We start from the raw sequence: 16,215 nt of genomic DNA on the forward strand, positions 1-16,215 counted from the left end.
TTCCCAAAATCCATTGACCACCTCCTACGCTGAAATAATGGCAAATATCATGCCAATAGTAGCTCACATCCTAGATTATTTTTTTTTTCCTAATGCGCTCTTATAAATATGGGGTGCTTCACGTGTTGTTATGACAAGGAAATTCTTTGCCTGAAAAGTTTGCAAATTCCAAAGTAGTATTTGTTTTATAAACAAAGGTGCTGTTTTCCTTATGCCAGCCTCTTTCTGCTTTTGCTTGTCCAGCAGTCTGTTCCGAAAAGCATGAAGCAGCTGTTGGCTCCGAATCAAAACTCGCAGCGCAGGGAGGGTTCTGTAAAAGTCTTTTGTGTGAGAGACGTACATGGCAGCAAATGGTGAAATTGGAGGACGGATTCTTTGAGGGGAGATGGCTAATTCACGGCAACATTTTATTTTTTTACTTGACTTTTGCATAGAACAAAAAGAAAAGTAGAAGATATTGTAATATATTTCTTTCGTTTTCTATTTTCGGAGACACCTTTTGTTGTCGCAGTGTTGTCAGCTTGTCATTTTGTGCTGCTGTGTGCCCAGTATCACCCACTGGATGGAAGGGCTGCAAGAGGTTGTCTAGTTCTTTCCCCTGCCTCAAGGCAGGATCTCTGTACCTAGGCCGTTTCTTGAGCGATGGGGTCTCATCTTTGGAAGAGTTTCTGCAACTCTCCTAGTCCATCTATTTCTGTGCTTCACTGTCACCATATAACGCTTTCCAAATATTTGTTGGACGTATTTTACTCATCTCTCCCCTTCCACAGGTGGTTTCTTTTGAACTTAACAGTCCCAATTGATCTTAGCTTTTCCTTTCAGGTAGTATTTTACAAAGCCCTGAACATCATCTTCAGTGGTTTCCTCTCAACGCTCTCGAAATGTGCTACAAATTTCTGGTAGTGTGGTAACCAGAATTGGATGCACAGTTCTTGGACTGATTTCACAGTAGCAAGACGCAGTTTCTGTTCTGCTGAACTGCACCTTAAGTGGCCATTCTCATGCTGTATTTTTATGACTTATTCCTCCCCAAGTCAAATATTTTCTATTCATAACAAATTTCACCTCGATTTTTAAAATGTTTCTCCGGATCATTGTGAACTCTGGTCGTATCAGCGAATGTGTTCACATCCTCTTCCAGTTTCTTCTCATCTGTAAATGTAATAAGCACAGGCTGTAATCAACCATCCTCAGCATTAAGGCATTAATAAGCCCATAAAAATATAGCCCATACGAAAGTCCTCTTGGTAGAGTTGTCCAGTTTGACAGTGAGCCATTGACAGCTTTTCTATGGAAATGAGCATCTAACCAGTAAGTGCAGGGAGAGCACACTTCTATTAATGAAAACGTCACTTGAGATTGTGTCAAAAAGCTTTTCTTAAGTCTGAAATATGTGGCATTTAGTGTTAATACCTTACCCATAAGATCTGAATCCCTGCTCTAAAAGGAGATTGGATTGATTTGACGTGATTAGTTGTCAACCTGTTAAGAACTATAAGACAAAAGTAACTCCAAGTGTGTCAGAATTCTGGTAATACGTCATTCCTTTCTGTCTCGTAGTTCTAAATCAGCTTCTTGATTGAAGAAGGCGTGGAGAGAGCCTAATGTAGGTTTTGAATGTTTGTGATCATTAAAGCTATGTAAATACCTGGGGAGCAGCATGTGGATTCAGCAGAAGGTTTTAGCTAACGGTCTGTACTGTACAACGTCTGGAACCACAAGGAAGAATCTAAGTAGGTGATTGTTTAAACTAATCCGGAGACTTAAATACTTTTGAATCAAATTGAGCTAGGCTATATCTTTCTTCTGCGCGGGTATGAAGTGAGAGAGATATGGTGTGTGCAAGGGAAAGCCGGATCATAACCTCTGCTTCGAGCGGTTCAAGGCTGCTAATGAAGGCGTAGGAGCTGAAAGGGGCAGCTTGTGGGTGGCTCAGCAAAGGCGACGGCGGTACGAAGTCAGGACATGCTGAAAGCGTGGAAGAGAGTGGCAAAGTCACCCTCTGTGAGGGAAAAGGACAGCTTCCAAGCTGCCCAGGAAATGTTCTTTTTCTGCTGCTCGCTTTGTTGTAAATACACAAAAGTAATGTATTGTCATTTACTTGTGGTTCTTTCCAGTAAGAAAACCTCACTGTGTGAAGCCGTCATGTGGTTTCAGCAGTACTCTGGCAAAAGGCACGCTATGTACGGCTGAGAGCGTGCTAGCTAAATCATATGTACGGCGTCAAACTGCAATTTGAAGAGAGAATATCAAGAATCAGTTGTAAAGATTTAGGAAAAGGCGGAAGGGGGGTTAGGACAATGCGGTGTGCTGAGTGTTGCTGCATTAAAGACAAACCTTACTTGGACAGGAATAGGTAAAATAGATTGTATGTTCAGCAGCTGGGAATTAAAACATAAATATGATCTTGAGCGAATGATTAATTTTCAGGTTGCGGTTGTTGTTATGAACTTGCATCTGTAAATGAAAGATATGAAAGCAGATTTTAAATGATTGGTCTCTCACTGCAGCCACGGACTTATTTCTTAGCTTATTTCTCTGCTTTGCTGCTGCTTTGACTTCTTACCCTTTAGTCGGTCACCTTCCAGCCTGCTTCCTCGCAGTCATTTTTAATAGAATGCCTTTTTGATTACAGAAAATTGGTTGATACCCGGCTCTAATGAAAATGCTAGACAAATGCTCCTTCTTGAAACTGCCATCAGGAATGCTATACAAGACATTCTTAAATATGCTGGCAGCTGCCCTGAATGTAATGAAATCATGGAAATTAGAAGTATTGCTCTCGCTGTGTGGCCAGCTCAAGACTGTTTTCAGTATGTTACTCAGTTTTGCTGTGAATTTTTCTCGGGACATTCTTCAACACACTTATAATTCTCACAATCAGGAAACTCACCCTTATATTCTGAGGTACTATTCCCTTTTTTTTGGATTGCACGTAATTCCCCGTGCCTACGTCCCTTTGAATCATTCTTCTTGAAGCAGAGAGTTTACAGTTTTCAAAAGACCGATACCTTTTCTGGTAGAAGTGCATGTGTAGGGTGAAATCCTATTCCTGCTGCAGCCAGCAGTAAAATTCCCACAAACTTAAGTGGTTTGGGTTTCACATGCCATTTTTATCCTTCTCTTGTATGACACTTTAGTTAATCCTTAATACATTCTTAGTACAGAAGGCGTCTAAATGCAGGAAAGGTAGAAGAATAGCAGTGGTGCATACTTTGTGTTTAACTGGAACCTTTCCATGGAAGCAACACAAAGCAGCTTCTGAAAGACAGGTGAGATCCACTGCAGGGTGCAAGTAGTGGATATTATTTTCATTCTTCTAAAGTGCAGAGAAAGTAGAATCATAGAATGGTTAAGTTGGAAGAGACCTTAAAGATCATCTAGTTCCAACCCACTGCCCTGGGCAGAGACACCTCCCACTAGACCAGGCTGCTCAAAGCCCCATCCAGCCTGGCCTTGAACACCTCCAGGGATGGGGCAGCCACAACCTCCCTGGGCAACCTGTTCCAGTGCCTCACCACCCTCACAGGAAAGAATTTCTTCCTGATACCCAATCTAAATCTCCCCTCCTTCAGTTTGAAACCGTCACCCCTCGTCCGGTCGTTCCACTCCCTGATCCAGAGTCCCTCCCCATCCTTCCTGTAGCCCCCTTTAGGTACTGGAAGGGAAGGACCTTATCTCTGTGGCTGTGTGTACGCTAACGGCAGCACCTCCTGGCCTCCATGTTACCTTCCCTTCGTCCATGCTTTTTTTCGTCTATCGCTTTTCTGTAGCTTTGGGGTATTTTCATCAGAAGTTCAGAATTTGAGTTTTCCAAGATGAATCTAATTTTCTTTAGCTGTTTTTTTAACAGTTTATATTCTTCACTACTTTCTTTGTTGGACTCTTATAAAAAAAGTTCCTAAAGTAATTGCAGTTGTGTTGGTTTGAAGTAATAATATTCCATTCCTGTCAACAATTAATAGCAGTATTAAGCAAGAGTCAACTGAACGAAAACTTAGCCCAGATTCTCATACACCGTCGCTTAACACTTGCTATTGGAACTACAAATTCTGGCTCAAGGGTGAGGAACACTGAGGCTTTGAGCAGCCTGGTCTAGTGGGAGGTGTCCCTGCCCAGGGCAGGGGGGTGGAACTGGGTGATCTTTAAGGTCCCTTCCAACCCAAACCATTCTGTGATTCTGTGAAAGGGGCCTGTGGCTGCCTTGGCTGCTGGGAAAGGAGTCACGGAAACTTGCTTCTAGCTCCTTCATTCTCCTTTTCTGTGCAACACAAGCGTTCTGTTCAAGAGCAGTCAGAGAGATATGAGGGTTTTCTTACATATTTTGCTTTGAGTTTATTCATCACAACAGACTTGCAAAAGGCTTTCTGGAATGCAGAGTGGCAGGGACTTAGGCTGTGGGGTGGCTTGCGCTGGAGCTAATGTCACCGTGATGCTCAGTGACAAGACGTCCGTCGTGAAAGAATGAGATGGAGGGTGTCTACATCACTTCTCTCTTGTGATGCTTAGCTTTACCGGGCAAACTTACTCTCAGCTGCTGCTGTTGGCACAATGCAGAAACAGCTTACAAAAGAAAGCCTTATAATGCTTGTTGGTGTTGAACAAACTTGAAAAAACCTGAACATTGGAAGTTCCATCTCAACGTGAAGGGGAACTTCTTTCCTTTGAGGGTGGCAGAGCCCTGGCACAGGCTGCCCAGAGAGGTGGTGGAGTCTCCGTCTCTGGAGACATTCCAAACCCGCCTGGACGCGTTCCTGTGCCACCTGCTCTGGGTGACCCTGCTCTGGCAGGGGCTTGGATGAGATGATCTCCAGAGGTCCCTTCCAACCCCCGCCAGTCTGTGAGTCTGTGTATTGTAGAGCACAGAAATCCGTTAGAAGGAGATTTCCATCTGCATGATGCGATGCAAACAAGATGGTTTCTGGCATGAAAAGCCTTCACTTGAGATACCAAATCATTAAGAATACTGTGGCCAGAAGCTTTCATAATAAATTACTGTAAACTCATGAGAGAGTGATCTTTTTTGATTTAAGAGAAAATAAATCAACAGGATGAAGTCGCCTCTACTACAGTTTCGAACAAGAGATGGACTCCTGAAGTATTATCCACTTTCTGTAAATATCACCTATGAGCCTGTATATAAAAGGTTAAATGTTTGCAGACTATTACCCTTTGCCTTAAAGATCAGAGACAAATTACTATTTTTACTTTACATTCTCTTGATGAGGATAATGATAAACATCTGTCACTTTTCTGCTTAGCCAGTTAAGAATCTTATTGCAATCTGTAATTTAAACAAGTGAAGGAAAAAAAAAAAGAAATAAAAGAAAAAAAAATACATGGACAAGCTGCACTTTTATATGGAAAGCAAAGAAGAAAAGAAAGAGAATGGAAGTCAAATGCAGGGGAGCTGGGAAGGGGGCATTTTCAGTCTGGACTGACTTGGCTAAAATCTGTGGATATATGATAGATGTATGATTTTCCATTTATTTGCTATTTCACAGGGAAAATTACAGTTAGTTTCTTTTCAGGCATGGAGACTAAGGGAAATACTCAATCTGCACGCTCTGACTTTTTGGCATATGCAGTTTATTAACAAAATGATTAAGGTTTATAGGGTAGTGTGTCTACTGGTGTTACAGAATTGAAAACACTGTTTCATCAAGAGCTTTTTCAGTGTCCTCCGCAGTCCCAAGATTTTTAGGAAGCACCGCTAATTATTTTTAAAGTTCGTAGATTAGTTGTTTTTTCCAGTAATTCGTCTGTAATTAGAAACAAGCTGAACTTTTGAAACTTCTTTTACATTTTGTTTTGTTTCTAAATGGTACATTGGATCTTATTTCGGAACTTAACTTAATAAATCACCACCATCCCCATTTCATTTAGACTGGGCTGACCAAGCCATCGCTCACAAGGGGTAAATACAAAGTGCTCTACCCGCCAGTGCTGCCTGAGCAGAAGCAGACCCTGTGCTAGGAGATTTTTTTTAGCCAAATTCTATATTGCAAATGGAGTTTTGCTGGTTATAGGGTGTCTGGCTGGTATATAACTAGTTCTCGTTACTGGGTTATTCACTTTTTTCAAGTACTTTCTCTTTCTTTATGTTATGCTTCTAAGCGCCAACAGAAAAGGTTTAAAATTTCTAGTTCATGCTAATATGGCTTTGGTGGGTGTTTAGAGGGAGAGGTATTATATATCAGAGTTTGGGGAAAGAACATTGTTCTTTGTACTTTCCAGGTTGAAATTCCATTCTTTTGGCATATTTGAGCCTCAGAATGCAGTTTGATTTTCACCAAAAGGCTACTATTCTTTTTTTAGGTTTTCTTATATTTATACAGGCCAGACTGAAGCAAAATACATACCTTTTAGCTTCCAGTTAAAGTTCCCGGTATTTTCTTTAATTAGGTCAGCTGTTTACATACAAAGAAGGTTTTTTTTTTCTGTCCAATGCAAAAGAGACCTCTAATATATAATCCATCCCATGTTATGCTGAGCCTTGAGCACTGGAACCAATGGTGCTTTTGCTGTTATCCTTCATAAATCCTTTGTTTATTTAGGTGCTATTCACATCTAACAAATTTGAGGCTGAACTGCAGAATTTGTCAACCTTAAATAACCAGAATGTCTTTTACCCGTAGGAGGGTAAAATTCAAAATCCAAACTTATGGTGCTGCTTTCTTGCATGGCCAAGCTGGCTGAATCGTAGTGGTAAAAGATTTGATAACAAGTATTGCAGTAAGTGATCGTTCACCACCATGCGTCTTTGTCTGAAAACTTTCTGTAATATGAAATTACAAATTTGTGTGGAAATATATAATGTAGTTTGCGAAGAAGGTCTTGCATCTCATATTGCATTAAGCTTTAAAGGTCCAAATTTAATGATGCTAAACAGTAATGTTAAATGGGCCATTACTTCATTTTTTAACCTCCAGAAGTTCTTTGTATGAGTTACATGGCTGGATTACTACAGTTTAAGTCCAGGGATTTTTTCCCCAATATATTTCCACTTTACTGCAGTCTGAAAGACTTTTTTCTTTTTTTCCTTCCGTATAGACTGAAAATGAGGAGAATGGCCAAGCAGACAATTTTTCCATGGATCCCCAGCTGGAGAGACAGGTGGAGACAATTCGAAATCTTGTGGACTCCTACATGTCTATTATAAACAAATGTATCCGAGATTTGATTCCGAAAACCATCATGCATCTTATGATCAATAACGTAAGTAGCAGCCAGGGTTCTAAATTATTTGAACGTGTCTGTCAAGTCTCTTACCCTCAAACACGCCTCTTGAATATAGCAGCAACAACAGCATGTCCTAAGGAGAAGAACACGCTCCCATAAATGTCACACTCTTAGACGAAATGTTCAAATCTTCCATAGTAGTACGAAGTTCTGCAGCCTTCTTAAAGGCTGGCGGACTGCCTTGAGTGCTTACTCCAAAATGCTAAAGATTGAATTCATTTACATCTTAATCAGAGTATAAGAGATTATTTAAAGGTAAATCAAGGGGGTTGTTTTTTTTCCTCTGTGTTGCTTTTGATATAACAGGAAAAGGGAGTTGGGAGCTCTGTCTAGGCAGTCTGTGGGAGCAGCAGAGCAGAGTTGTGCTTCCTTGATTTTCAATCTGTAGCCCTTTGGCATGGTTTCTTAAAGCAGTTCTTATTTTATTTGGGTTTCTTTATATTTTCAGGTTACCGTTTTCAAGGAATAAATCTAGCAGCCCTGGACACTGTTGTTTAGATAAGCAGATGTGGTTCTTTGATTTATTGTGTGTGTCTTTCTTAGATCTGAAGATTATTTGGTTAAAGAAATGGCTTTGAGATATCATTGTTTTTCCACGGCACTAGGATCTCAGCCTTTGCTTCCTGGCAGAGTTCTGAATGGAGCTTGTTGAAAACTAAGCTTAATATTCGTGCCACTGCTGCCATATAAATTAATAATGGAGAGCACAGCTCCTGTTAGTTATGGGTAGCACCTTTTCTCTGAGGTCATCAAACTAATCAGTCTTTACAAAAACAATATGCTATAAGGCAAATCTGGTTAAAAAGTAGCATTTATTTGTGACTCAGAGCCACCTCTAGCCTTTGTCTGATGGATTTCATTAGCCCTGTGGAATTTGTGTTGGACTTAAGAGTTAGGTGGTTGGACAGGAAATTTCAGTGGGATTTCCTGGTACGCGTAACATGAGCAGAATTTTTGCATGAGGACGAGAGATGTTCCATTAGCTTCTTTAGGTTTAGGGGAGTCAGGCTCCAAATAACGCTCTAGTCATGGGTGAGTTTTTACAAAAGAGCATGGGAATGATGGAACTGCCCTTTTTTTCCTCAAATCAGCCATGCTCAAGACTTTACAGGATGAGTATGTTCTCGCTGCTCTTTCCAGATCCCATCTAGCAACTTGCTGCTTTGGCTTAGCACAATTTCAGTGCCTCTTGAAAGGGCAGCTTTTTAGTTCTTATTTCATAAACTGCAGAGTTCGGCAAGCAGTTTTTTGAACGCTTACATTAAATTTTCTGCCACTCACCTCATCATATGGAACAGTTTAAGAGTCTCTGAAGCGCGTGCTCTACTCAGAAGTGGAATACTGCAAGAATTTGTACATTCAATCTCATCGGCTGTTAGTTACGTTGATAAAGTCTGCCATGCTGGCCAACCACGGAATACAGAAACAACATACTTAAAACATCATCTACCTTTCAATTGACCTCATAGTCCATAGTTGTGTTTGGGCTTCCTAGTCAGCTAAGAGGTACACCTTAATTTAAATTTGTGGCAAAGAATCAAAACATTTTAAAAGATTGTGAAGAGTGAGACTAGAAGTACAAATGCACTTGTTTCTGCGCAGCATCGGCTGCAAAATACCATATTAAAAAACAATAGCTCCAATAGCAATTTTAAAAAATCAGCGCTATTAAAAAGAGAAAGTAATGCTAGAGTGAAGACTGCTGAGCCATGCCAAAAGGTTGTGCAAAGACCTGGAAAGCAGTGAAGCTGTGATAGAAAGTGGGTCCTGTTAAGTTGTGTGCTCCTTGGAGTCTTGAGAAGTCCAACCCATCCACCAGGAGTTAAGTGAACACACCCTCCCTCCCCCTTAATGTGCATATTCTGTACTTTCTGCTGCCCCATCATATTGCCTCCAAAACTCTGGAAACAAATCAATCCCAAGGAGTTTGTTTCCATGGCAATTGTAACCTCCCGAGTCCTCCTAGAACTTCCTTTCCACTTTGTGGGCCTGAAAATGAGCACTTATAATTGAAGAAAAGTATCAGATTCAAACTCAGTGCACAGAAAATAATTAGATGCTGTCCCTAAGCATATTTTGAGGCCTAAGCCTAGATGGTTGTATTCCAGATGCATGCCTTATTCTTCTCTTAGGGCGGATGTTGATTACCTTATACATTTACCTCACAGAACTGCATTGAGTTACCATTAGCAATTCAAACACAAACCAAACACACATTTCAGAATTTGTATTTCATGGTGCCTGGGTATCACAGATTATACAAGGGGGGTGGTCTTAGAGTAGACAGCATATACTCCATAAGCAGTGCAGATATTAATCTCTGCTGAGTAGAAAAACTCCAAAGTAACCAACCGCACTGCCAATCGCATGCTGGGCTGCATCAAAAGAAGCATGGCCAGCTGGGTGAGGGAGGTGATTCTGCCCCTCTACTCCCCTCTGGTGAGACCCCACCTGGAGTACTGCGTCCAGCTCTGGAGTCCTCAGCACAAGAAGGACATGGACCTGTTGGAGCGGGTCCAGCGGAGGCCACAAAGATGCTCAGAGAGCTGGAGCCCCTCTGCTGTGAGGACAGGCTGAGAGAGTTGGGGTTGTTCAGCCTGGAGACGAGAAGGCTCCAGGGAGACCTTAGAGCCCCTTCCAGTCCCTGAAGGGGGCTACAGGAAAGCTGGGGAGGGACTCTTGATCAGGGAGTGGAGCAATAGGACAAGGGGTAATGATTTTAAACTGGAAGAGGGGAAATTTAGATTAGATATCAGGAAGAAATTCTTTCCTGTGAGGGTGGTGAGGCACTGGAACAGGTTGTCCAGAGAAGTTGTGGATACCCCATCCCTGGAAGTGTTCAAGGTTGTGTTGCACTCAATTTCGGGTTGGATGAGGCTTTGAGCAGCCTGGTCTAGTGGGAGGGGTTGTAACTAGATGATCTTTAAGGTCCCTTCTAACCCGAACCATTCTATGATTCTATAAAGTACTTGTTACTATCAAACTTAAGGTTAAAGAATGGTTTGTGTTTGCATTTGAGGCGCACTGTAGTGTGCCCACTGATGAATGAAGTTGCCTGTCAAGCACATCTGACCCCACTTGGGAGTGACAGGGCAGGTTTTGTGGCATTTGCGTTTTGGATGTGTACTATGGTTCAGCTTTGACCGTGGGTCTGATGTCTGTGAAGGACAATGTTTTAAACCATTCCTGTGATTTTTCCTGTTTTCTAGAAAGGAGCAAAGGCATGAATAAGTGTCACTTTCCCTTCCTTTTCCAAGCTGGAGAAAGTGGCTATTGTGGAAAATCATCTTCTGTCGAGTACAGTGCATCCCATTGCAGAAGGAAGATGGCTGATCCAAGAACTGTCCTTAGCGCAGCAGTCTTCCCCTTCCAGAAGAGTTCAGGGAGTTACTTGAGGCTCCTGCTAGTGGCAGACAGGGATCGCTCATGATAATTGTCACAGCCTGATTTTTTTCAAACAGATATTTGTGGTTTAACAATGCTTTTACAATCAGCTCTGGCCTTAATCTAATTTTAGGACAACTTCTTCTTTTTTTTTTGAAGTGATGCCATTAAAATGCTCATTTCATCGAGTAGAATGTGATGCTGTTTAACTATGATATCTGTTTTTAATGTGGAGTTTTTGGCAATCGTGAGGAAAGCAGTGTACTCTGGCTCTTGATCAGTACCATCTACTGAAAAACAGCATGAGATTCATGGAAAATTTTTGCAGGCTTTGCTAAGAATTTGTGCATCTCCTGTCACACGTGAATGGGAAATGATAACCAAGCCCACGGAATATGGTTTTTTTTCCCTGTAAGGTCTGTCCCGGCCTTCTTTTCATTACTAGGTGACCATAAAGGGTCCCATGCCTGTGCAGTTCGACTGCTCTTACTGACCTTGTCTGAACACAAACGTTGCCTTAGTCTAACGGTCAGGACTTAAATCAATGGTGCTAAACCAGCACAAACCCCATGCACAAACAGAGCTCAGGTTTATGTAATCAGAATCTTGGGAATGTGTTATTGTCAGTATCTCCAGCTCAAAAAAGCTTTATAGAGCAAAAAGCCAGATGCGAAATAGATCAGAACAGCAACGAAAGTCTCAAACGCGAGGATTTAGTAGGTCAGCAGTTGGTCTATTTACCACAGTCTTATTTAACCAGAGTACCTTCTAGCTTTTTATCTCTCCTAATGTGGCCCAGGTTTCCATAACCAGGGCAGGCGTAGCAGGAAATCAATACAGTAAATTAGATTACTTGGAGACTTCTCCCTTCAGTTTGAATGCATGTGGATGGGACATTTAGAATCTGACAAAGTTGTTGGAGGTGAAAAATCCCACCTACAGTAGGGTAAAATTTTGCTAAGAAAATAATTGATGAAGATGCTATAAAGCCTGAAAATTCCTATTCCTGGGGGAATTTAGTATATCTAATGGTAGTGCCGTTAGCTGCCATTTACTTCTTAGCCATTTAGAATTGGAGCAGAATGACAGCCATCTCCTGGGAGCTGTTGGGAACCTGTTTGAAATGAACTGTAAACACAGGTGTCACCTTAGAGACACAAACCAACGTGAGCTCCAACTGCATCCAGTGTTTCAAAGACAGACACCAAAAAATGGCCACGGTGCGTTGGGGATTGTCTGCACAAAACCATCTCATCCTCACATGTGAATCCTTGTCTCAGAACGTGGCTTCATAATTGTGTTAAGCCCATCTGCGTGCAGGCAGCCGCTAAAAGGTCCGGTCCAGTCCATCCTTTTCCAGCTGCTCTGCCCAGCTCCATGTGCCAGCCTTTCCTTGGGCCACAGCTAGACCTGAGGCTGCTGCACCGTCAGCTTAATCTGAGTTCAGCGTTTTTTAGTCCCAGATCTGACCAGTAGAATCGATGTAAGGCAATAGGAGAAACAGATTAAATTGAGATACATCTGTCTCTGGGTTCCATGGATCTCACACCGTATTTGTTCAGTATTGTGTTTTCGGTAGGGTTTATTTATTTGTTTTGGTGGGGATTTTTTTTTTGTCTGATGAAATAGGTAAAAGAATTTATCAACGCAGAGCTCCTGGCTCATTTGTATTCTTCTGAGGACCAAAACACTCTAATGGAGGAGTCGGCTGAACAGGCGCAGAGGCGAGATGAAATGCTCCGCATGTACCAAGCGCTAAAGGAAGCCCTAGCCATCATTGGCGATATCAGCACTAGCACTGTCTCGACCCCTGCACCCCCTCCTGTGGACGACTCTTGGCTTCAGCAGGCCCGCAGGTAAGGATCCTCAAATCTGTATTGCAGTGAAATTTAGGGCAGGCAGATATTTCAGCAGCAGCAGCTCCCTCCCTCCCTGTCTTTTTGGGCAGATACTCCTCCAGGTCATTAATGACACTTATGAGGGAAATCAGAACATTTTGCCACATATACGTGTTCTGTGGATACGTATGTAAACACCAGACAAGGTATTTGCCTTGTAGAAGGCCATCCAGTGGATTTATAGCTTGTCTCATACTTCAGATAGCAGCCACTTCTGTCACCCTATTTATGTGTCCACAAGGCCTCTTCTTGCAAGCTGTTGTACTAATTCAGCATTTCAGGCTCCATGTCCTAGAAAATCCACTCAACAGAATCACAGAATGGCGGGGGTTGGAAGGGACCTCTGGAGATCACCCAGTCCAAGCCCCTGCCAGAGCAGGGTCACCCAGAGCAGGTGGCACAGGAACGCGTCCAGGCGGGTTTGGAATGTCTCCAGAGACGGAGACTCCACCACCTCTCTGGGCAGCCTGTGCCAGGGCTCTGCCACCCTCAAAGGAAAGAAGTTCCTCCTCACGTTGAGATGGAACTCCCTATGGTCAAGTTTGTGCCCGTTACCCCTTGTCCTGTCCCTGGGCACCACTGAAAAGAGCCTGGCCCCATCCTCCTGACACCCACCCTTTATGTATTGATAAGCATTGATAAGATCCCCCCTCAGTCGTCTTTTTTCCAGACTGAAGAGACCCAAATCCCTCAGTCTTTCCTCATAGGAGAGGTGTTCCAGTCCCCTCATCATCTTGGTAGCCCTTAACATTATTAGAACTCTAATATTAAAATCCATTACATTTACCTCTTTGCTTGTATGTTTATTTCTGACTGTCATAAGTCAGAAATCATATCGTGCTGTCTGTGGGAAAGGTAAGTGTGAGACTTAAATATATGTCATGGTCTGACCCTGACAGCTAAGGAAAATGCCAAGGAGAAACAATTGTCATAGGCGTAAAAAAGCTTTTAATTTCTGTTTAAAAATAATAAAATAAAACAAACCACAAACCCCACCTTACTGAACTTCTTAACTCTCTGATATTTCACTAGATCACCTCCTCCAAGTCCCTCAACTCAGAGGAGGCCTACGTTAAACAATCCCCCAACCAGACCTTTATCTGGCCGAGGACCCGCTCCTGCAATCCCATCTCCAGGCCCTCAGTCGGGGGCTCCTCCGGTCCCATTCCGCCCAGGACCACTGCCTCCGTTTCCAAGTGGTGGTGAAGCCCTTGGAGGACCTCCTCAGGTTCCCTCTCGGCCAACCCGGGCTCCTCCCAGCGTCCCAAGGTAAGATGTCTAATCTTCCTGGTGGTGGGCATGGTTCTCTCCCTCTAGCATAACAGACAGATTCTGCACTGTGTCAGAAAGTCGAGCACTGTGGTTGAAAAAGTCTTGTAACAAAGCAAAATTGGACATTCCCCGCAGAGTCAAAGGTGTTTTGAGGAACCAATTTTTAGGCCAAATATGAGTTTTTGAAAAGGTAGAAAGTCTTTTTTCCTGGGGAAAAAAGTTCCAGTCGGTCAATTTGAAGACACTTGATTATCTTCCATTAAGAACCCCTGTTCTGGTTGTGTTGCACCCACGTAGGGGTGCACAGAGAGAGAGGTCATTTACCCCCCCCACCAGAAGGAGCAACAGGGGTACAACAACTCACTTCTGCCATTCTGAGTCCTCGCCAGAGGAAATAATGGCTTTTCTGGGGGAGAACAAGAACGATCCACGTAGAACCAGTGGAACAAACTGATAGGAGTCTGATTCTTATTCCACAAGGCGAGTAATTTACAGCCAGTTGAAAACAGTCCGTACTTGTCTAACAGTGTAGATCATATGGTATAAAACCATTAGTTAAGGAACAGTATTTTCATCACCAGATCATTTCCGTTCCTCCTAGGGCTTTGCATTTATCAGTACTTTTTAAAGCAGCTTTGCATATTTTATAATTTTGCGTGGCATTAACTGCTTTTTTAATACAAGTTATATTAATAAAATGTCCTTAATATTTATTTTCACAATGACATAATACACGTAACCACTCAAATTCTATATAAACGTATATATGAAAGCCTCTGATTCTGAAGGCTTTGGTAACTTCCTAAATTATGAGAGGCATGGGCAGATTAGGCAATGTTGGAACAAGGGAGTTTCTCCATTTCTAAAAAATTAACTGTTACATTAAAATTAGTCACAGTTTGCAAAAAAAATGCCAGTTAAATAGAAACAAAAAGAAAACACGCACATTTTAAGTTTTAGAAATGGTAATCGAGAAAACTTTTGGAGAAAAACTTTCTTTTAAATAGGTGAGATCTCTTGTAGTTGTCAGTAAGTTAAACTTGAGGATCATTATTTCTAATATAATTATCCTTTATAATATGAAGAATAAACAAATGAGGTATATCAAAGGAATTAAGTATTTTTATATATTGCCTAGGAAAAGGGTGCTGTTGCATCAGTGCCCGACCATTAAATGCTGTCTTTGATCTTAGTGGATATCTCATAGTTCACACCACTGGGGAGAACGCTAGAATTGCCTTTCTGGGTACTAAACTTCACTCCGGAAAGGGAGAAGTCTAAGCGACACCCCCTCGCTGGGAGAGCCTGGGACTGAGCTGAAGGGTACCGGCCCTGGTGTTTCCCGCGTGCCGTGGGAGGATAAATCACGTACTAGATAGAGAAATGAGGTCCAGTGTTTGTCAGTTGTACTACTGGAGAGAACCATAGCTCCCCGGCGTCTCTCACCTTGCCTTGCAAACGAGCATGTCTCCTTCGTCCTGCCTGGCTGTGATTTTGCATGAACTCTGCTTTCCTGAGGTGGCTTGCCAAGAGCATGTTCCGATGATAATCTTTTTGATGCTAAAGCGATAGGTGGGATGGAGACCAGAAAGGAATTTTCTAGCGCACAAAAGAGACACTTGGGTAAGCAACCCGTGAATGACTCAATTCGTGACTGCCACTGGTGGCATGAGAAGCAGTGGTTGATAAAGGAGGTCAGTGTTTTTAAAATGCTGTAGCTGGATATATAATTGACTGTACGACTGCCTGACATTTTTGTGGAAAAAAAAAATATCTGCAATACACATCTTCTGGACTGGATCCTAGATGTCTTTTTTAGAGCTATGAAAGCCTCAGACATAAAACAAGAATAAAAATCTCAGCTGCTTAAGAATGAAGGAAGGGTTTACCGTTTTGCTGAAACTTCAGGTTTTTCTCCTGCTGACTAAACTCAGGGAGAGGAAATCCCAGGGAAGGGGGCTGCAGGGGAAATCACCTGAGGGGGACAGTGTGGCCGGCTCCTGCGCCTATTAAATGTTTCTTTTGAGCTCTGGAATTTCTGCTACGCTTGGTCTGGTTTTAATAACAGCCTTCGCAGGATCATAGGAAATTGACTCAGAAAATGGGTCTGAGATATTAAAAGGGGAAAAAAAAATAGTTTTGAGGAAGAGTTCTTGTGGAAACTTGAGCTTTCCCTGTGACTTATTTTTGAACTGGTGCTCTGTGCTCCGACTGTTCTACCACCATTTTCTGCAGTGATTCCTTGAAGCGTCAGGATCTTTCCTATCTAGGGAAATAATTGAGCTTCCTGAGAAGAAAGTTGTATTTTTAAAGTTCATCTGGCTTTCCAAAGGAGCTTTTTGTTGCAGCCCCCGTCACTGTCACATGGAGCTGAAAATCCTGACATGCTGAAGAAATAGAAACTTTCTATGTTCTCCTG

At 42.3% G+C, this 16,215-nt stretch overlaps 1 protein-coding gene across 7 annotated transcripts in view; it reads left to right on the forward strand.

The window, feature by feature from the left end:
- Positions 1 to 16,215, forward strand: part of DNM3 (dynamin 3) — a 184,157-nt gene that overhangs the window by 150,421 nt on the left and 17,521 nt on the right. For all 7 annotated transcript variants that reach the window (XM_054210653.1, XM_054210652.1, XM_054210648.1 and 4 more), the window contains 3 exons: positions 7,054 to 7,218; positions 12,256 to 12,482; positions 13,557 to 13,793. In XM_054210653.1, the coding sequence (XP_054066628.1) occupies positions 7,054 to 7,218; positions 12,256 to 12,482; positions 13,557 to 13,793 (629 nt within the window). The remainder of the gene's footprint in view (positions 1 to 7,053; positions 7,219 to 12,255; positions 12,483 to 13,556; positions 13,794 to 16,215) is intronic.

The sequence above is a fragment of the Rissa tridactyla genome, chromosome 8 (assembly GCF_028500815.1).
Source record: "Rissa tridactyla isolate bRisTri1 chromosome 8, bRisTri1.patW.cur.20221130, whole genome shotgun sequence".
NCBI lineage: Eukaryota > Metazoa > Chordata > Aves > Charadriiformes > Laridae > Rissa > Rissa tridactyla.